The sequence below is a fragment of the Poecilia reticulata genome, linkage group LG3 (genome assembly GCF_000633615.1).
Source record: "Poecilia reticulata strain Guanapo linkage group LG3, Guppy_female_1.0+MT, whole genome shotgun sequence".
NCBI lineage: Eukaryota > Metazoa > Chordata > Actinopteri > Cyprinodontiformes > Poeciliidae > Poecilia > Poecilia reticulata.
Window position 1 is genome coordinate 2,713,944 of NC_024333.1, and position 21,682 is coordinate 2,735,625.

A 21,682-nucleotide genomic window follows, 5' to 3' on the forward strand; every position below is an offset into this window, starting at 1 on the left:
GTAGACAAGCCAAGATGGGAAAAGAGCACAGAGGAGGGTGGTGGGGTGCAGAGAAGGAAAAGGAGGAGGGGGAGGGGGTAAACAGAGAGTGTGTGAACTCAGGAAGATTCAGGGAATAAAGAAACACTACAGGTGGAAGGGTGTGAATGTGTGATTTCCACATAAACAGACTGATGCCCTAGATGTAACATACACACAGACACACGCTGAGAGATTATTGTTTCCACAATCAAAATCCTCACACATCAGTTTCTGCTATATGGGCCATATGCAGTGCTTTCATACGCCTTGACCGTTTTCAGATTTGGTCCGTATCTAAAAAGTGTGGACATTTAGAAACATGAAGGTGTTCTGCTTAGACTATCACATCATTTTCCTGTTAAATAAACTGCAGTCTGTCTGTGGTGTGGCACAAAAGCGTGCTTTTGCAAGGCACTGCATTGTTTACATCCAAGTAAAGCTGATGTCAAATTGGACTGTTGTATTTTAATCTGCCTTTTCGTGAGCTGCTTTCCAAGCTTAAACTGTGGGAATGTTGGAGTTTAACAAAGATGGCGGCACAAACACTAACAATGTTCTGATAGACACAGACAGTACAAGTGAGACACCGACATCCAGGGAGGCTCCTCTTTCCAAAACTCAAGAGTTCTGAACACAGCACTGAAATATAGCTACGTCCTGGTTTTTTATGTCTTGAGTGTACGTTTGTGTGCGTGTGTATGTGTGTGTTTGCACCTGCACATGCTGCTCTTGCGTGAGCCAGAGCTGCTTGGGGACGACGGGGGGGTCTGGTAGGACCAGCTGTAATCGGAGCCCTTCAGATCCTTGATCACCTGTGAGAAAGAAAGCAGCGACTGTCAGTCCGTTTCACACACTCTTCCGGCGTTTTCTACCAGCCAGGTGTTGCTGCAGTTCACCTGTTCACTGGCAGGGGGCAGTTTGTGGGGGTCAGTGGTCAGCACGGTGAGGTCGTCGATGATGGCCTGGAGGTGGGTGATCTCTCCCAGCATGGCGATCTCTCCATTCTGGCCAACAGGACACAAACGAGGAGTGTGATGTTTGTGACCGTCAGAATCCAGCATCTCACACCATTCAGGGAGGTCATGTCCCTTATGATCGACTGCAGCTCCAAACATTTCAGACTGAATCGTCAGTTTTCATTACCTGTGAGGCTGGATTTTATTATGTAAATAATGCCATCAGGTTATAAAATAATTTAGATTTAACGTCAAACATTTAGTATTGAAAAGCTCTGTGATTCTTTTTCCAGATGATTTGTTGTTTTTATTCATGAATAATAAGTGCAAAAAGGTTTTCTAAATGAAAAATCTGTGTATTGGTTCATTTATTGTCTTAAACCATTTGAGCAGAAGAGGGCGCTGTTGGTATGAAATCTCCAGAATCCAGCAGTTTCTTGGAAAGGTTTTGCCTTCTTACAGGTTTGTGTTCTTATCCATCTATTTACCACTTCTCTCCTGTCTTTCTGAAAGAAACGCTACTTTTATTTCCACTTACAAGTTTTCAATAATTTTCATTAATAAGCTAGAGATCTTGTCATAGTCAGTGTGTGCGCTAACTTTGCACCAAATTTAGTGAACTATAATAATAATCTGGTGGTGACCGTCACATCCTTTGTTTTTCTACCAGGCCAACGCTGAACAGTAAACCAGGGTCCGATTGGGCCGGCTTCCTCCTCACCACCACGGGCTGAAGGAAGCCGATGAAGGTGCAGAAGCGCCCCCTCTCCTCCACCAGGGCGCGGCGCACCGCCTGCTTCTCCGTCTCCTCCATCAGCAGACACATGTCGGTCACATCCTGCATGGCGCTGTCCAGCTGCGGCTGCAGGTCGCCTCGCCCTGCCAGTAAACACAGAACGCACTTTTCAGTGAAGTGAGGAGGGTTGACACGGATCAGTACAGGAGAGCTGGAGAAGAGGACCAAGGAATGAAAGAAGGAAGGGGAGAGATTACATCTACAGCGACTTGCAAAGATATTCACTTCTATATTGTTTGAATTTTTTGTTGTTGTTGTTGGACTTTGAATAGGCCATTTCATTGCAGCTCTGGGTGTATCTTCAATGTCGTTGTACTTCTGGAAGGCTAAGCTTCAAGTATTCTGCTGCTCTTCATGAGCAGTTTTTCTGTGAAAAAGCATCCCCACATCATGGTGCTGCCACCACCATGTGTCACAGAAGGGTTAATGTTTTATGTTATTATCACATTTGTGGAGTGCATGACCACTAGCTGCCCTGTGGGCAGATTCTCCCACCTGAGCTGTGTGTAGTAATATGTGCATCTTTACTGCTTCTCTGATAAATATAGTTTCATTAGCTAACCCTACATTTGTATTTGTCACATCATAAAATCATTTTAAAGTATGAATACTTTGCAAGTCGCTGCAGCTCCAGGTTGTTGCCTCTTTGTACTCAAGTATTAAAACATAAATAAAATCTAATCTTAGTGGAGGAGAACTTTACTCTGACGTGTTACAGCATCAGCACTGGTCCAATGCCAGCGTAGCATGGCTGCCGTCTGAAAAGTTACACTGTCAAAAATCAACTAGAATTTGGGTCATTTAACCTTTCATAAGAAAAATAGATATTTTCACCATGTTATTCATTCATTTAAAAATGTCCCGGGTTAAAGCTAAATATTTAATGAGAAACACAAACTTAGTTTACAAACTAAATATTTAGTTAACAAAAATAATATTTTGCTTCAATTGGAATATTTAGCTAGCAATCTGAATAATTAGCATTAACTAAATATTTAGCTGGCGAACTAAGAATTCGCTAATACCATCTTATGCCGTTATGACAGGACAAATAACCCAAATCGTAATTTTTTGCCGTATCTTTACAAACGCCCCGTGGCGTAGAGCCAAAACATAACAGAAAATCCAGATGCTGTTTGCTAGCTAGAAGAGTAAAAGTGAAATGCAATGCATAGAAAGCAAGACATGAAATGGACCTCTGTAGTGTTACAGCATGCAACACAAATCAGTGCAGATGTCAGTGCTATCAGGGACATAATGAAAGAGAGAGTAGCAAAAAAGTGGCAGCATGACAGCAGAAAGCCTGCAGTGTCACAACAAAGCTCTAATAAAACGAGCTACAAAAGTCACGAAGGAGTCAAGGAGGAAGTTCCGTTACATCAGGCAACAAAGACGAGCTGCTATAGAGGCTGAACTCTAATCCATCCTCAGGGGACCGAAACTTTGAGGAAAGTTGTTTAGAGACTGCAGTGCTCTAGAAACTTTTTTCTATTTGAAGGTCAGGGCAACTAAAGAGTGAGAGGACACAGTAATCTGTGTTAATGCTAATGTTTATCAGCTAAGCTAATTTACAGAAATAGCGTGGTCTGGAGGACCAATCGCATTCATTTTCAGTTTAAAGACTTACTTTTTCTCTTTATAGCTACGTTTGTTCATCTCAACAACATTTACTTGTGATGTAAAGAACCAATCAGAATTTAGTTTTCTCTAAGTTAGCTTTATTCTTAAGGAAAAGGAAAACAATGCATTTTGTTTGTAGCCCAGGAACATGATGCAACAAAAAATGTTCTTACATTTTTTTTTTTTTTTGTGGTGATCTAAGTAAGAAAAAATGCTATTTTCTCTTATCAGTTATAAATAAAGATAATCTGATCAAATGACACCAGACTGTTGGCTAATTTCTGCCAGTTAAACTCTGAGGTTTGGGCAGGAGGTTTATTCTGACTCCTTTGAACCACAAAAAGTTTCATCGCTCACCTAAAGTGACAAAGTCAAATCAAACCCTCTGCTGTCACGTCTAAAACAACGACAGACAGGATGACAAAGAGACTGATGCCGCAGAGCAGCGGTGAGTGACAGGCCGATACTTACCCTGCATCTCTATTACAGGGAGACAAAATGCCACAGGGACGGAGGGACAGAGAGACGGTGGCAGGTGAGAGTGGGGAGGGGCGGGGCAGCAAAAATAGAAGCAAAATTGGGGGGAAAAATAAGAAAAAGGGAGACAGAGAGAGAGAGGGAGAGAGAGGGAGAGAGCATAAATAGCAGAACTTATTGTTAAGGTTAGTACAAAGAAGCCATCAGGACAGCCGCAGTGCAGCAGGTTAGAGCAAAACAAGACAGCTACAACCAAAAATGAATCCAGAACCAAATATATCACCAGGCTTCAGCTGGGACAAAACTCACACATGACCAGGGTCGCAACTATACGTACGTCAGGGTGAAGGAGCGTAGAAAACATACGCATGCTTTTCTTTCTTTTGCTCACTTGGTGGAATGTCCGAAATAAATTCCTAAATTTAAAATACTAAATCATTATAGAAAGCTGTTTTGTTCAAAATAAAAAAAATTATGCTGTTATCAATGAAAAAATTATAAATAATCCATAAAAAATATAAAATTCATCATGAAATACAAACAAAATAAATAAATATTTATTGTTTTTTTTTTAATTCCATTGAAGAAATGTAACAGATCAAATACTAGGAGTTACAATATTTTCAATAGTCACCAGATGGCAGCATAAACCAACCAATGGTTTTATTTCTATCGTTCAAACTCACAATCACTTCAGTTGGAAATTTTGGTTTCTGCTTCATTTTTGTTGATAACAAGAGCAGCTTAAAGAGACAGTGCTATGTGTTTTCCAGGCTCATAGTGCCAATTTATAGAACAAACAAACATCTATAGAATTATCAAATATAACTTAAAACGAAATTTGACTTTGTAACTTAACATCTTGAAATTGGGCCTCTGTCTCTTTAACAACTACTGCACTTTCTGAAACTCTGCCTCCATGAAGTCATCCCAACATGGTTCCTCTGTTAACCCATTTTAACAACATTTTTACAAGTGTTACACTAAGAGGTAGCTCATATAATGAGCTCAACAGATGTACAGTTCCACCAGGTGTTTGCTAATTGCTGCTGGCTAGTCTGAGCTGAGTGGGGAGAGCTGCCCTGTAAGGCTGAAGCTCAGAGGAGGAGCTGCGCCTCAAAGGTGGGGCTATTTCCACCCAGACGTCTGGTACAACTGAATGGTTGCCATGGAGATTAAGGGATTTCTCAAACATGGATGAAAGAATCAACACTTCACGCTTGTTTTCGATGAGGGAATATCATTTTAACATGACGCACAGCTGAAAAAAGCCGATTTCACCTGATGCTGTCCCTTTAATATTGAGTGAGTTAAAATAAATGTATTCCTTTATTTTGATAAAGCTCTGGTGAATAGTGGTAGGATCCCAGAAAAAGCAATGCTGAAAAACAAAACAAAAAAAAGAAACTTCCTTTTCCAAAGTTCCACATAAAGATCATGACTGAGATCAGAGCCGTAGCGTCACTTCTGGTTACCTTTACGAGCCTTCTTCTGCAGCTTGATGGTGTCAGATGACTTCTTCTTGATCTCGTGACGTGACCTTTTGTACTCTTGAAAGAGGAGAAACAGAGATGCTTTTACGTGGGAATGCAAAGCCTCGGGGTGAAATTAAATTTCCTCGCGCTTCACATGTTAGCTTTAGCAGAACTGAGTCTGGGAACTGATCCAACACGAGCCTGTTGTCTTTTCACTGCCTGAAAGGAAAAACATTACAATTGGACACATGCTAAAGATTCTCATTTAAGTCTACCCATATTCAAACTATTTGATAGGAACCATAAATGGTTAGAAGGGGATATTTGTTAGTTTGAGAAAGAGAGAAAGAAAAAAAAAAAAACACTTTGAAAATTTGGTGTCAGAATCCATAGTTTGAAATCAAGGTTAGAACGAGAGTGGTTGTAGTTAGACCATCTCTATAGACATTATAAAGAAATATTGATTCCACAACTTACAAAAATGTGATCTATGCATATATAAATAATATTAACCTGGCTGAACTGACAGAGTTCTTGTTAATGATGGTCTGCCACGGCATTTTCCGTATTTAGGAGGGGAAAATAATAATCAGAAAGATCAGCATTGGACATACAGACTCGTTACCAACTCTTACTAATTAGAGGAAGTTTCTGTCAAAAAAATATTTCGAAGAAATTAAATTATTTTTTTTAGGCTGATGTTTAGTATCCCCACAAAACCATGTAAAAAGAAAAGAAGCTGCAAAACTGATGTAATTAAACATTAGTGAACCTGCTGCAAGTAGTATTTGAAGAACCCTAATGGAAACCAATATCTGCTTGTAAGACAGCTTCCAATCAACAACTCATGGTATCATCAAGAACTTCGAGCTGAGAGTGGGACTGCTGTGAATAAAACAGCAGTCTAACTCTCTTCGCAGTCATCTTCTGAAGAGGATTTAGTAAGGCAGCAGTCTGGTGTGAGTGTTTCTGTGCACACAGTGAGACAAAGATGTTTGGGTTCTGGCCTGCTGTCTAGAGGGGCCGCAACAATCCCACTTCACTCAAAGAGAACATCAAGGATAAGTTGACTTTATGTTGAAATACCAGGAGTGAACTGTAGAAAACTTGAGTAGGGTTAGTTATTTTGTTTGATGAAGTTCCGTAATGCCTAGTTCAAACTGCAAGATTGTTTTGCTGATTTTTGTCACAATTTTCCCTTTCCGACAATCGTAAGGACGTCTCGATTATCGGAATGGATCTTCAGATAATCTTAAGAGATGTTACTGCCATGTGTGGTGAGTGAAGAGTGGTCTGAAGGTCTGGACCGCTCCAATCTAAAATCACGCACATTCAACATGTTGGATCCTCTTGGTTCAATACCGCAGTGAATGGTGTCCCATGAGGGCAAATGAGAATGGAGCCTGTTGAATGTGACGAGAAGCCAATCAGAAAGCAATGTGACAGAAACACGGAGGGAAATCCAAGTTGATCTAGAAAGTCTGGTGGACGTTGGACACATCTTTGTATTGTTTTTTCTTTGTTCAACTTAGTCCACAAACTATCACCATTGCTTATTTCCAGCTAGTCATGCCTGTTTACTCTGAACTTAAATTTGATCCCGAGAGATTTTGCTAATTTGCCCATCTTACATCCTGAGTGAAATCTGTTCACATAGATGGACCGAAGTTACTACACCAATGATTTCTTATCGTCATGTGAGGGCTCTTATGTTTTGAAAATTGGTTGACAATTTGAAAATCTTACTGTTTGTACAAGGCTTAAGTCCCAAACCAACAGATAAGGTTTCATGAATTAGCACATTCAGCTGGTTTCATGTTTCACCTTTGGCGTGGTCCTTATCCAGCTGGTTGGCAGTCTTCTTCCAGTCTTCAATCTTATCCTGGAGAGGAGTGATCAGACTCTCCATCAGAGCACTAGAGGAGACACAGACATGGACAGATGGAAGGCATCGATCACTAGTGGCATCAGTAAAAGAGAAGGAGAGAAAGTCTTCACAATTGTCTAAATGTGTTGAGTCGGACAACAGTCTGTGGTTTATCACTGCTTTGTAGGGTGGCAGCATTGGTAAGAAGATTTTAACAAAAGTCTTCATGTTTATTTTTTTGTCAAAGTTAGGCAATTACTATTATATTACTTTATTAGTCTGGCTCAGATAATTAATAAAACATGTTTGTGGTTTTAATGAGAGGAAATGTGAAATTTTACAAGTAATATGGGTTCTGGGTATCAGTGTCTTTGCAAGGCACCTTTAGGTAATCGGGATTGCAACAATATTTTGGATTGACTTAGCCTAACTTTTTTTTCCCTGCACAACCATACGGACAGCTAATGACCACAGTCATTAACGTAATAGGTTTTTGTTGTGGAAAAGTCATTAAGAAGTATGGAGAATGAATACAGAGGAAAGTGGTGGGTAGGAGTAGACTCTTGGAGAGGCTTCCTGAGTGGTTTATGATGCATACCAGTGGTTGTACTCAAATACAATCCTTGAAATGTGGAGAGGGTAAGCAATGCAGCAGACACCATTCATTCAGCAAGACAAGACAACAGCATGAAAAGTTTTTTGTTCTGACAGATGAACTGTGTATGACCAGTGACGCCGGGAACAGAAGGAAACAAGATGTCTTACTTCGTGAACTGGCGAAGTTTGGCTTCGATGCTGCGATGTCTCATGCACATCCTGGTAAGAGCTGAACCGATGTCTCTGGTCGCCCCTGGACAGAAAAGACAAGCAAGGAATCAGAACAGGACACACACACACGGACACACACAAATGCAGACAACAAGTCAAATGGATATTCTACTGTTCGTTTACCACAAAAGGCCTGCTTCAGTTCCACCGACCACAGATCTCAGGTCAAACCTTGCATTAAATTGTTAGCATGCTGTGTAAAGACAAGACTCATAAAGTCATTGCACATTTCAAACAGAAGGACAGCTAAAGAGCTTTTGTTTCCTTTTACACTCAGCCTTTATACAAGAGAGAGATCGGCCATCGTGGAGACGCTACACACACTCCCGGCTTCGCCCAAATAAAGCAGTGTCCCGTGAGGGTGCTGCTGCGCCCAGAGACTCGCTTTCATGTGTGGCTAACCTGCTACTGTAAACACAAGTCTATTTTAGGAGAATAGGTCTATATGGAAAAAGCTGAGCAGAGAGTTTGATTCAATGGATGGCAGACACCGCTGACTTCCAAACAAGGTGCTCAGAGCTGCAGCCGCCACAGCAAAGTTGGACATGTCACTTTTTTTTGTTCAGATTCCTTCTGAGGAGAGCTAAGGCTAAGAGTTGTAATCCAAACTTTAGGTGAAACATGGAGTGGAAAGTTCTGATGAAAGCAACGAGCAGGTTTCCTCCAGATGTTACGTGCTACATTAAAACTGGAAAATGACTCACAATTTCTGATGACGATGCAATGATAATACAATCAAGCATCTTATAAACTGCCAAGTTTGTTTTTACTATGAGACTTGATTCAAAGTTTTAGTGGAGTTAATTGCAGTGTCTGTAATTACTTAACTGCATTTTGATCAAACTGTATGTATGAACAAAATAAAAAATATTTTAAATTCAAAAACCCCTTTTTGATGCCAAATTATTGAATAAATAGATATACAAGCTCAGCAGCAAATATATTTATTGTATTTAATAAGAATCCCAGGTTCTTCAACCATCAGACTGGTGCAAAGTCCTAGTCCAACCATTCAGCGTTCCAGTGTTTCAGGAACTCCTGATCATTCATGAAAATTCTTTCATATATATATATATATATTAATTGCGCTAAAATCTATGGGAACATTTAAGTATAACAGGTTAAAGTCCTGGACCTACTTTTTATACAACATAGTCATAGGCCTACTTACATGTTTGTAGCGTGCTGTACCTTTCACCCTGACGATCCTAAAAAAGTGTAAAATGCTAATATTGTTTGACATGTATGAGCCTCGTGCCAGCAGTGTCAGTGGGAGTGCAGACAGAAGCATTTAGATCTGAACAGCACCACAGAGCCACTAGAACGGCTCAGTGACTTTAAGTAAACCTGGGGAAACTTGATCTCAAGCAAATAAGAGATTAGAAAAAGCTACAACCGGAATTTGAGATTTTCTTCTTGTACAAAAAAGGGCAGAAAACCTGCTTCTTGTAAAGCAAAGTCTAAGTTGTGAAACCTTTTTAAAGTTAAGGGTTCCAGAGCAAAACTAGAAGTTTACATCTAATCTGTTTACCAACTGTTGACTGCAATAGTCTCAAACCTTCTCTAGTTTATTAACTCGTAACAGTCACAAATGTCACTAATTTGATGCATTTAATGGTTTATGTAACTTTTTCTTTTCTTTAAAATCAAGAATTTGGTCCAGCAAGTTTGAGTTTATAATTAATGCATTCATATTTATCAAATGGGCCATCAGAAAGTGTAAATATACACATAATACAGTGGTGTCCAAAGCAAAGGCCTGGAGGTTTTCTTTCCCTTGTTCTACACACCTGAATCAAATGATGGTTCATCAGCAGAACCTTCAAATGACAGGACACCAGCTCTTAAAGGTGCAGTACATTACTTTCATAAACCAGATGAAAATTTGCCTCTCCAGCTAACTCTGGCATGACATATTCCTGTTGATTAATATTCATAGTCCCCTTAATAACATTTTTAAAAATCACAAATTCAAATTCACAAGTTATTGTTTTAATTTGAAACACACTGTCTGGTATATCATGAGTGCCTTGCTCGTTAGCACCTCAAAAATCTACACTACAGTCATTGATCTGCCACAGCAGCTGGTCTGCTCATTCTAACCAGCAGCCGTCTGATTAAAACAACCACAAAATATGCTCTCACTTAAGCTACCACATACCCTGAGAAACCACACACACACACACACACACACGCACGCACGCACACGCACACGCACACACACACCCCCCCCCCCGCGCGCACCCCCCCCCCCCCCCCCCCCCCCCCCCCACACACACACACGGAACTATTTGAGAGAAATCCCTCTTTCATAATTAACAAATTCTTCCCTCTTTCCTCTCGTTCTACCTGGCAACCATTCCTCCAGCAGAACCAGCCCGGCCTGAACACACACACACACATTTGTAGACACAGACATGCTAGGAGGTATTCACCATGCACGGCAATCAATTGCACACGCAACTTCAGCAGCATTTTGAGCGGTGTAGGGGTGTTTGTGCGCGTGTGTGTGTGTGTGTGTGTGTGTGTGTGTGTGTGTGTGTGTGTGTGTGTGTGTGTGTGTGTGTGTGTGTGCTTGGAGAACCTGATTCACTGTGATTCCAGATCAGTAAGAGGGTGTGTGAAGAAGAAGGATGACGTGGGAAAGAAAAGAAACAGGAAGAGTCTGAGAAGGGATGAGAAAGCATGAGGACGAGCGGAGTCGTCTTGCACATTTTAATGAGCTCACTGCTGGAGCGAGAGCCATGGGACCCGAGTTACAGCCAAGTGTGTGTGTGTGCGTGTGCTTGTGTGTGTGTTTGATCTCTGCATTTATGATGGTTCTCTTCCTGTTTGCCTGTTATTACCAGGCCTCTCAGACTCCATAGGAGATAAACAACTAGATGAGAACACACTATTCCCATCTGGTGCTACTGTGTGTGTGTGTGTGTGTGTGTGTGTGTGTGTGTGTGTGTGTGTGTGTGTGTGTGTGTGTGTGTGTGCATGTCTGCGTGTGTATGCAAGTCAGCACTGGAGGAGCATAAAAACACACTACCACGACAAAAAAAAAAAAAAAAAAACGTAGGGAGACGGGATTTAAACATCCTGCAAGTTTCTAACATCATAAAGTTTCAGGAGACGAGAAGAAAATAAAGCTCAGAGGATTACAACCTGAAGATGAAGAATCAACGCATAGAGGCACAAGAATCTGAATGAGTTTTATACAGAAAAGGTAAAACATTACAAAGGACTCCAGCCAGACAAATTAGAGTCTTGAAAGAAGCTTAAATGAGAAAAATATGTCATAGTCTTAAAAATCACTGTTTGCTTTCATTCTGTGGTACTTCGGTTTTGAAATTCTCCGACCTTCTGATAAGGATTTCAGAAGGTCTGAAATCCTTATCAGAGGCTCAGTGATTTTAAGACACTGAGCCTCACGTCCTTCTTCACTAAATTCAAATTCAAATGAAGTGGGGTCAGATGTTAGTGGTAGTAGGATTTCTTTCTAGCTTTGATATAAAACCACAATCATTTCTCCCTCTAGTGCTAGACTGTCACGTTTGTTTTGGCAGTATTTTCCCAGAATGCCCTGCGCTATAGTCCACCACAGCGTGTGTTTGCTGTGCTCCCTTCATGGCCAACTCAGTGAAGTTTGTGCGCTCTCTGACCTTTTAAAACCAGATAGAGAGCGCACAAACTTCACTGAGTTGATAGAGTTAAGGCAACTCCTTAACAATTGAAGAAGAATCTGACATTTAGCAAAAAAAATAAATAAAAAAATCTAAATGCATGTTGAAAAACAGACAAAACATTTTTCACATATGTTTTAAAATTTCCGTCCTCCTTTGAATCAATCATCAAAGTTTTTATGTTGCCAAGATTCACAAGGAAACGTTTGAAACTGCTGAATGTCAGACAGTGACGATCCCCAGAGTGTCCACTAGAAATGCTGTCACATTCTAGACATTCTGAAGCTAAAGTACATATCAAACTAAAACACACACACTGACATAAAGCCTCATAAAATTTATGTTTTCCTTTTCAGGAAAAATGTCCTGTTTTCCTTTTCATTTTTCCCCTTTTCCTGCTTTTCAGTGTTTCCTGTCTGGATTTAACCCACCCACACAAAGCACTAAGTCATGTAATGGGTTATGATTTATAGTCGTGTTTACAGAGGCAATAGAAGAATGAACTATAAAAGCATACCGTCTACGCAGAAATCAAGATTATTTCACCGATATACAGTAAATAAGCAATAACTTTCTGTATTTTAGAAAATGTCATCTGCACAATGAAATTGAGGAATAAAAATAAGAAGGAAAATTAAAAATCCATCATCTGTTTTGAACCTTCTGGAAGCCTCGTCTAGTATCGGCATGTCGAGTCAATGAGAGGCTGAAGAGATCTGATCACACCGGAGTCTGACTTGGCAAACTAACCATTCATCCTCATCACCTAGCAACTGAATTAACTGACAGATTTGTTAGTTTCCATGACAGCGCAAATCTTGCCCTGTTGCTAAGGCGGGAATCGGGATGTTAGTTGCTAAGGTCAAACGGTTGGGTGTTACGGAAACAAATGTCTGTGTTGCAGTGGCACAGAGGAAGCACTAAAACACAGAGCAGACAGGAGAAGATACACACACACACATATTACATCTTTCTATCTTCTCAAGGACTTTACATTGACTTGCCTTCATATTTCATTCGTTTTTATAACCTAACCCTAATCTTAATCCTAACTCTAAAATCAGTTCACACCGGATAACGTTACAACACAATACTGGGCACATGTGATGATCTTGTCAAATTTTTATAATCCTAATTCTCACATTTTTGTTTTATTTTTGGCAAACTGTAGCTCCCAAAATGTTAAAAAGAGTTCATGGAAGCCGTAAAAATGAAGAGAGGGAAAATTAAGTCCTAATTGTTGTCAAATTGACAGACTTGAAATCAGTCGGAGTATCCTAGTTTGAAATCTGTAGTTTTGGTTCATATGCCATCTTCCATGCAGCAGAGCATGAACAGATTCATTGGAAATTAGAAAGCTGTAACTGACAGATGGGTGGTTTAAAGTGCCTGTAATTAGTATTTATTAACAGGGTCACTGCACACGCGCACACACACACACACCCACACACACACATATGCACAAAAAGTTAAGATAGCAGTTTGAGAGGGAAAACATGAACATTCTGCTTCTATATGTTTGGTACCATGTGATGAAGAAAGGGTTAAAGCCTGAGAAGGTGAGGCTGCAGTTACCAAGGTTACAGACGACTGCCGCAACCACCATGACGCCTACATCTGTGCTCTGACACAGCAACAATGCAACTCTGGGACCATAGTGAAGGCAGAAAGATGGAGGGAAAGAAACATGTAAAATGATGCGACGAGAGACTAAAGGCAGGAGGACGAACAGAAGCCAGGATCCCACAGGGATTAAACAGAATCATTCACGAGGTTTGTGTATTTCTTTCACCACCAAAACTGAGACTGTGTTTTCTAAACCACCACTCCGGCCAGGTCAGGCCGCGTCTAACGCAGTGGCGTGTAAAACGTACAGTCTGAACCGTGGTCCAACGAGACCACATGTAGAAAACCTCCAAGAGCGCTCGCTGAAGCAAAGGGTTATGGCATGAGACATTATCCTGAAGCAGAAGGTCACACCAGGTAGAGGGTTGGGAGAAGTCTCTCTGATGAAAGTCTCACTGAGGATGAAAGTCGTGATATCTGAAGATACATTTTGGTTCTATATGGTAATAAATCACATCATCAATTCGTCGGACCCCTACAGCAGTGCAGCATGGTTCAAACGCTACAGCTGTTTTAAACACGCTTCAGTGTTGGGACTGGAATCAGGGGAAGTATTTTTAGAAAGAAGGCCAAGCGCCACACTGATCTCATCACTTTTTATGCAACACAGCTGTGGTTTGCATGAAGTTGAGGTGTGCAGACTTAGCAGCTGTAGCATGGTGTGGACTTAAAATTGCTGAGCTCAGATTTTACCTGGTCCTTTTGAGGAAAACTTGAACAGCAGAACAACAGAATGAAATCCTTCACGCGATTTATTTTTATTTTATTATTTCCTCTATTTAACAGGTAAAACCCCAATGAGATCCAGATCTCATTTTCTATGTTAACTGTGTTTGGAACGTTCAATGTTGAAAATTTAAAGCAAAGTTCTGACATCAAATGACACAAAGTGATACGGTGTAGCATCCGACCGTGTGGGGAAAATATAAAATCATCAGATAAGCACAATCAAGATTTTGTGGTTACCAGTTTACCCAGTTCAACTGTTTATGAATGAAGAAGAAAAAGTGTACAAATTTAAAAAGATTTCCCATGTACCCAGGCTCTGTCTCAGCTTAGAGCCGTACTTCTCTCACTATGAAACCTAGAAACGAAGGAGCTTTTGGGAACAACCATCCAAACAACAAAGAACATCAAAACACAATTGGAAAGCTAAAAAAAAAAAAAAAACCTAACACAAACAGAGAATTCCCTGGTTGCACGTCAAGAAACTTCACGCAAATGCGTAACAGACAGACATGCATCAGCCTGCGGTGTACAGAACGCCCTGGTCTCCAGTGTTATGGACATCTTGCATCAGTCTAAATGAAAATGCTACACAGCCCCCACATTTTAGGGAGTGTTGAAATGGTTCCCTTTGTGTGATAAAAGAAATTTACAAAACTTTACATTTTTCAAAGACCAGAAGATACCGGCAACAGCGTGTGACTGCTTCAGGACTGCAGACACAAGTTGGCAAACAGCATCTGCATTGAAGAACTTCTTTAACACGTTAGGCAAAATATTACTGCCAGACATTTTCTTTCCCATCAAACACAAACGACCAGATTTACACAAGTGTCATGAAAACCAGAACTCTGGAACCCCACACACCTGACAGTCTGGAAAACTCAGGTCCATTTGCGAACAAAATTGCAACATTTGTTACATTTCAGCTGTTGTTCTCCTTCCCACTGCAACTACGTCAAAAGATCTAAACCCTTTGCACTAAGAACCACTGAACAAAACAACACAAAAACCTCTTTAAGAAGACACTGGGTGCAACTTCCTTCTTTATGAAATGGAGTGGCTTCAGATATTAGCTCCTGTAGCAGCTTTTACTGTAGCAGTAAAAGACCATGAGCCATTTCTCACACTAGTGCTATAATGGTGTGTTTGTTTTGGTTGCATTTACCCAGAATGCCCTGCACTGTCGTCCACTTCCTGCTTTTGGAGCGGACTCCGGTCCGGTTGGCCGTCACTTATGCATTTGAACCGTACCAGAGTTCACTACCACTGAACCCAGACCGAGGTTTATAGGAGGACCAAAGTTTAAATTCATCACATCTCCTCAAACTAACCGGACTACCTAGAAAAACGGACTAGAGTTCGATTAAAGCGGACTAACATTTATGATACTGTAGAGCTGTGGGTCTGCTGGGCTGGTGGATTAGACTAAATTCTGATGGATCTGTGAAAGAACGCATGTTCTCTGGCTTTGATTACAGAGGCTTTAAATGTCTCTTACTCACACAGGCTACTCACCAAAACTCATGTAAGGACAGACAAATGAGACAAACTGAAACAGATACACAGTCACTCCCTGGAGACCACAGCGAGGAGGAACTACAGCACAGGCCTCCAGACAGGACATTTTTACTCAAAAGTGGTGGGCTGTTGCCAAAGGACAGATTCTGTTGCTAAAAATATCAACGCAGAGAGCAAATAGCCAGGCCAGCTGGCTCTGACATCATTCAAGAAACCGCAGCAAAAAGGCCTTCAAACATAACAATGACATTAATAGTTAGCAAACTAGTATTTTTGCTAACCCGCTAAATATGAACTTTATATTCAGGTATTTATTCTTCTAATCTGACTAAGATCCAGACATTGTTCTCAACACAGAGAAATCTCAACACATTTCCTGGTCATTCCAGAGTTCCTCAAGTGATTTCTGGGTCTGCCCTGGGTGTTCATCTGGTGAGATATTACTGGAAAACATCCAAAGGGAATCATTGGTGAGGCATCCGAATCAGATGCTCAAATCACCTCAACTGACCCCTTGCATATAGCCAGAGGAAGCTCATTTCAGTCATTCTTTTACCCAGGGTTAGCGGCCAGATAGTTGGCTGCTATCCACACACTATCATCACAGGTAAGAGTTGGAAAATTCACAGGTGAAAACGTCTTCTTCACTCTGAAAGACCAAAGCAAATCCCCCACTGCAGACGAGACCCCAATCTGTCAGTCGATCTCCTCTTCCAACACGCGATCACATGTGAAGAAGACGGAAGAAACAAACAAAAGGCTCCACAGACAAAAATTTGTCTGTCTATCCATCGATCTATCCATTACATGTCTAGAACAAGTAGTCAAAAAAGCAGATAATTGGGATCATTAAACATCTTTTTGCAAAACGTCACAACCGAGTTCCTAAAAGGAGAGGAAAACCTTTCATTGTGAGGTCAACCTATTACCAGATTTTCCCCAGAGCCGCTGTTTGATGTTGGCGTATGTGAAGGTGTTTCTCTGCGCGTCGCCTGTTGAGTAGCTGATTTTTTGAGCTGTCTGCATACGCCGGCCTGTCGAGGCTCCATGACACACGATGTAAAGGAGCTCTCTGCTGCTCTGCCTACTCTAACAAATGCATTTTATATTAGGTTGGAGTGGAAGCTTTTGTTCCTAACATACTTTTATTATTCAGTTGGTCCTGTGCTGGTATTTTGTACCACATAAATTAATTCTTGTCAGGTGGAAAGCTACATAAGGTTATTCTCTCGTTTGCATTAAAACAAAGGATGAGAGGTTAAGTTTTGTATAAGCAACAACTGAAATGTTAAGAATTCTTGTCCATACATTTCTAAAATATCTCCCTAATGAGTGAGGCAGTTTAGTCCAAAAATATTATTTTAAGTCAAAGTCCAGGGAATGCAAAAAAAAAAAATCTAAAAATCCCCAATGTCCCCAAGAAAAAATTAGACTATAGATTGTAAATGCATGTCACACTTTGCAAATTTTTGCAAAATTTTGAAAACCATGAATAATTTTCCTTCCATTTCACAATCAAGTTTGTAGTTGTAACATGACAAGATGTGAAAAAGTGGAAAGTGTATGAATATTGTCAGAGCATTGTCGCTAATAAATTTATGGTCTTTCCAAGATTTAAGAATAACAGCCAAAAAAAAAATGTGTGTGGTTTTTCAACTGTTTGAGGGTCATTTTGATTTGCTGAATCCAAACATCACATTGGTTTTGCTAAATCAGGTCAACTCTCTGAACTATGGAGCAACATGAGCATCAAAATGCAGGACTTGTTCTCACATCTGGATCAGTTTCCTGAGAATCTGATCAATGAGTGAAGAGCAGGAGGAGAGATTCCATCAGGACAGGAAAGAGACAAACGGAGGACTTTACACAATGAAGACGTAATGTTCAATTCACATGTACTTACCCTTATCAGTGTTAATTATTCTATTTACAGAAATCTTCGAGTTTGTAACATTGAATTAATACACAATTCTTTTTCTCCTAAAACCTTTTTGGGATGAGCAATATTACTGGAAATAAACTGATAAATTTTTGTGATACTGTCACAAAAATGTCATCAATTTAGTAAGAAGATAAAATTTCTCTAAATCAAATTAGAATTAAAAACCTGACATGATTGAAAAAAAAATTATTTTCTTATTCAGCAGTGCAAAATTATCCTAATTCAGATGAAAAAATATATTTTTTGTAACCCAGTGCGATCAGTGTGCATATATTTTTATTATGGTTTGTTCTGCCTGGTAAACTGTTTTTCTTAACTAAAAATCCATCCATCCATCCATCCATCCATCCATCCATCCATCCATCCATCCATCCATCCATCCATCCATCCATCCATCCATCCATCCATCCATCCATCNATCCATCCATCCATCCATCCATCCATCCATCCATCCATCCATCCATCCATCCATCCATCCATCCATCCATCCATCCATCCATTTTCTTTACACCCAAAAGTTGAAATGTCAAAGTTTGACCTAAAAGAGCTCTTGCTGCTCTGCGTGTTTTTTTTTTTTTGTTTTTTTTTATCGTAGAGTAAAACATGCCACCTAACTACCTGGTGTTTTCCAGCTGAACCCAAAAGTTTGACACGTTGACCTGCCGATGTGTGTTCTTGGAAGGAGACCCTTTATAGAGTGCAAGAGCAATAAAAATACAGTCCGAAAATCCACCCTGAAGGTCTGGTAGCCCTGCAAAGCTGTCATTCAGGAAATACTATCTTTGTTTTTATGGTGTCTGATTTGTGCCAAGCCTGATATTAACAGGTATTTCTGAACACACAGTGTGAACCGAGGGGCAGCTCACAAACCCCTGCAGGGCTACCTGCTCTTTCTGATTTCCTCACAGAATCATTTGCATGTATTACCCACACAAAGGCACGAAAAACGTAATTAACATACATGGCTGCACCCTAATTGGGAAAAGAGCTTTAAATTCACATCCCATCCCATGCCAGCCTTCGGTCCACATCTTACACACTGCTGCATTAAAATGCATCTGCGTGCAAACAGAAACTCACTTTCATATTGACGTTTTGAACCCGCATAACATTTTAAAGTCATGGTGCATGACTTGTTCATTCTACAGATGGGACATGCTGTAACATGCATCGATGCGTTCAGTATATGAGCTATTCTGAGGTGTGGTCACTGAGTGTGGGTGTGTCAGAATGACAGAAAGAGGATTAGACTATTAAGTATGCCTGTGAATGAATATTAATCCCTGCTGGAATAGGAATGCCCCTTTAATCGTGGACTAATGCAATACTTACATCATATGAAACACTGGTAAATGTAAATGCAGTCAGCAGTTACACTCACATATCATTTCTGTAATGTACAGTTTGGTATCTAGGGATGCAATATACAACAATAAACACGCAATATTGTTATTATGTTTAAGGATTTATGTGTGATGTCACGTAGAAGCTATTAAGCTAGGTGTCCCTATATGTCACACTGTTTAAAATAATGTGCAACAACCACTTGGAGCCATACCATGGAGTGCTGAGTCACACACTGCAGAGGTCTAAATTTAGCAATATGGTTATTGTAGTCTGGGCAATAATACAGAGGACTGAATTTGAATAGCACAATCAGAACAAGAAGACAACGTGTCAAGACACTAAGATGGCTCTTTTTTTGAAACTTTAGAAGTCACAGGTTACAGTTTCACCAAATGTTTGCATGTCAGATTTTACCATAAATCATGTTTTTATGAAATGTGTACAGCGTTATTAGGATACAAAAGAATTGCTCAAATAATACATAGGTTGTTTTAGAAACATAAAAAAATGAACAGATAGATTCATATTATAAACGGTTGTCTCCGTTTCTTAACATGGCAGACGGCGTATGTTGGTGTACGCCAAAAGTTTTTATGTGTGCCTAAGCATGAAGACATGCACCACATACTGTAGAAAATTAAATCCTCTGTTACCTTTTCCATTCACTCATTTAATAAGTTTGATACATATAACCTAAACCTAATGATGATTTCATGAGGCTGAAAGAGGAAGGCCTACCATAAGTTTGAGCCACTTCAGGCATTCAGTTAAATGAATCTTCATCAGTGCTGACAGAGCATCTGCATAGCTTACCATGACATTAGCAAACGATACTTAATTTGAGTAATATTTGTGTCAGTTCTCTGGGAGTAGCTAATGTGCAGTATGTATGGGATCTCTATTTTGTGAGTTCAGTTTTTCACATGTACAAAACTCTGTGGCACTGTAGTTAGCTAGAGGACAAATAGCGGACTCTATAGAATCAAATAACAGCTGATTTTGCTATTTACCTTAATATACCACTAAAATGCTTGGCAGATACGTCAGTATTGATATCAGGAACCATTTGCCATTAGCCAATATCTAGTTCAAAGTCATCTATGCACTAGATATTACCCTCACCTTATGAGGCGGTTTCATTATGGGCAAATGGTTTGAGTCTGAGCCTGGAGACTTTTTAAATAAAATATGATGTTTTCAATGTTAATGTGTGGGTCCTTGCCTGGTATTCCGGTTACATCCAACAGTCCAAAAATTTGGGAAAGGACATTAACACCATCCATCCATTGTCTGTACACCCTTGTCCCTTAGTGGGGTTGGGAGGGTTGCTGGTGCCTATCTCCAGCTAATGTTTCAGGCAAGAGGCCAGAAAACCCTAGACAGGTCACCAGTCTGTCACCAGGGGCAGCACAGAAACAGACAGGACAAACAACCATGCACACACACACCTAGGGAGAATTTAAAGAGACCAATTAACCTGACGGTCATGTTTTTGGACTGTGGGAGGAAGCCGGAGAACCCGGAGAAAACCCACACATGCACAGGGAGAACATGCAAACTCCATGCAGAAAGACCCCAGGCCGGGAATCGAACCCTGCAAGGCAACAGCTCTACCAACTCCGCTACTGTGCAGTCCAGGACATTAACACGTTAATTTAAATTAAGTCTTTACATAGATTTTAACATTAAAATTGTAAGACTATTATCAATTTTTTTTTTATTTTACAATCAAAAGGTCAGTGCTGGAACATTTGTATTCACATGTTTCTGCTATGCCAGTAAATTTGATGCATAAGCGACATCAGCAAACAGTGACAAAGGACAACAGACCTGCTTCTATTGGCCCACTTGAGGTTCATTTCTGCTTCAATAAAACAATCTGATGGAAAGCTGGAAAAGACTGTTATTGTGTTCAAGTTGTATCAAAAAAGAGTTAGCCTATCAGTGAAGCTATTCAAGTCTAAAAAAGCATCTCAATGCTAAACATGTAGCAGCAGCACAGACGTCCCCAGCGCTAACATTTCTGAAGAAGCTCCATGAATACCCAGAGGTTCCTGAAACACTGAAAAGCTGAATGGGTAAAATAACACTGCACCAATCTGATGGCTAAACAACATGAAAAACAGATTACAAACAATAAATATCTCTGTTTTTAAGTTTATATTTCTAGTTATTCAATAAGTTAAATGCAAAAAGGGTTTTTGAATTGAAAATGTTGCCTATTTTGTCGATATATAGTTTCAGACAAAAATGCCCTTAATTTTGAAGAATTAATTACAGACCCTTGAACTAATAGGATGAGGAATTTCAATATAGTCCCACCAGAACCAAAAGATGAGGTGTGATTACATGGTTGTCTGTGTGTCTTCTCGATTGCACTGGACTGTTTTTTTCCTCCATCATACATTCAGGTCCATGCAATCAGCAAAAACCATTTGAAACCTACAACAAATATGGATTGAAACAAAGTCAGTGATTTTACTAATGTTTTAAACTGTTTTAAGTATTGGCCGGATTTCAATGTTTCATGTAGTCTTAAGCTCTTTAAAGGGACATTCCTTCAGGTATTACTGAGGAGAGGAAACCCTGTCAGCATAAGCACACTTAACTTACATAAACTTTGGCAAAACACAAAGTCCCCCTGTAGGTTTCCCTCACAGATAACCCAATTAGTAGCAGGTTGTGTTGTGTTCTTCAGATATGACACTCTCTTTTTTTAATAGAATATAATTCTTCTCCCCTTCATTACCTGAAACACACACACACACACACGCACACACCCACGCACACACACACACACACACACACACAC

The 21,682-nt window shown here is 40.1% G+C and overlaps 1 protein-coding gene across 6 annotated transcripts in view; it reads right to left on the minus strand.

Moving 5' to 3' along the window:
* The window catches only part of mtss1lb (MTSS I-BAR domain containing 2b), a 70,815-nt gene that overhangs the window by 20,518 nt on the left and 28,615 nt on the right, over positions 1–21,682 (minus strand). For 4 of the 6 annotated variants that reach the window (XR_001776461.1, XM_017303984.1, XM_017303982.1 and 1 more), the window contains exons 4-10: positions 7,978–8,062; positions 7,170–7,261; positions 5,346–5,420; positions 3,865–3,873; positions 1,699–1,856; positions 918–1,025; positions 736–833 (exon numbers count right to left, since the gene is read on the minus strand). Coding sequence is in view for 5 of the 6 variants with exons in the window: in XM_017303984.1 (XP_017159473.1) it covers positions 736–833; positions 918–1,025; positions 1,699–1,856; positions 3,865–3,873; positions 5,346–5,420; positions 7,170–7,261; positions 7,978–8,062 (625 nt within the window). In the remaining variant the exon portion in view is untranslated. The remainder of the gene's footprint in view (positions 1–735; positions 834–917; positions 1,026–1,698; positions 1,857–3,864; positions 3,874–5,345; positions 5,421–7,169; positions 7,262–7,977; positions 8,063–21,682) is intronic. The other 2 variants (XM_017303983.1, XM_017303986.1) reach the window with 1 other exon arrangement.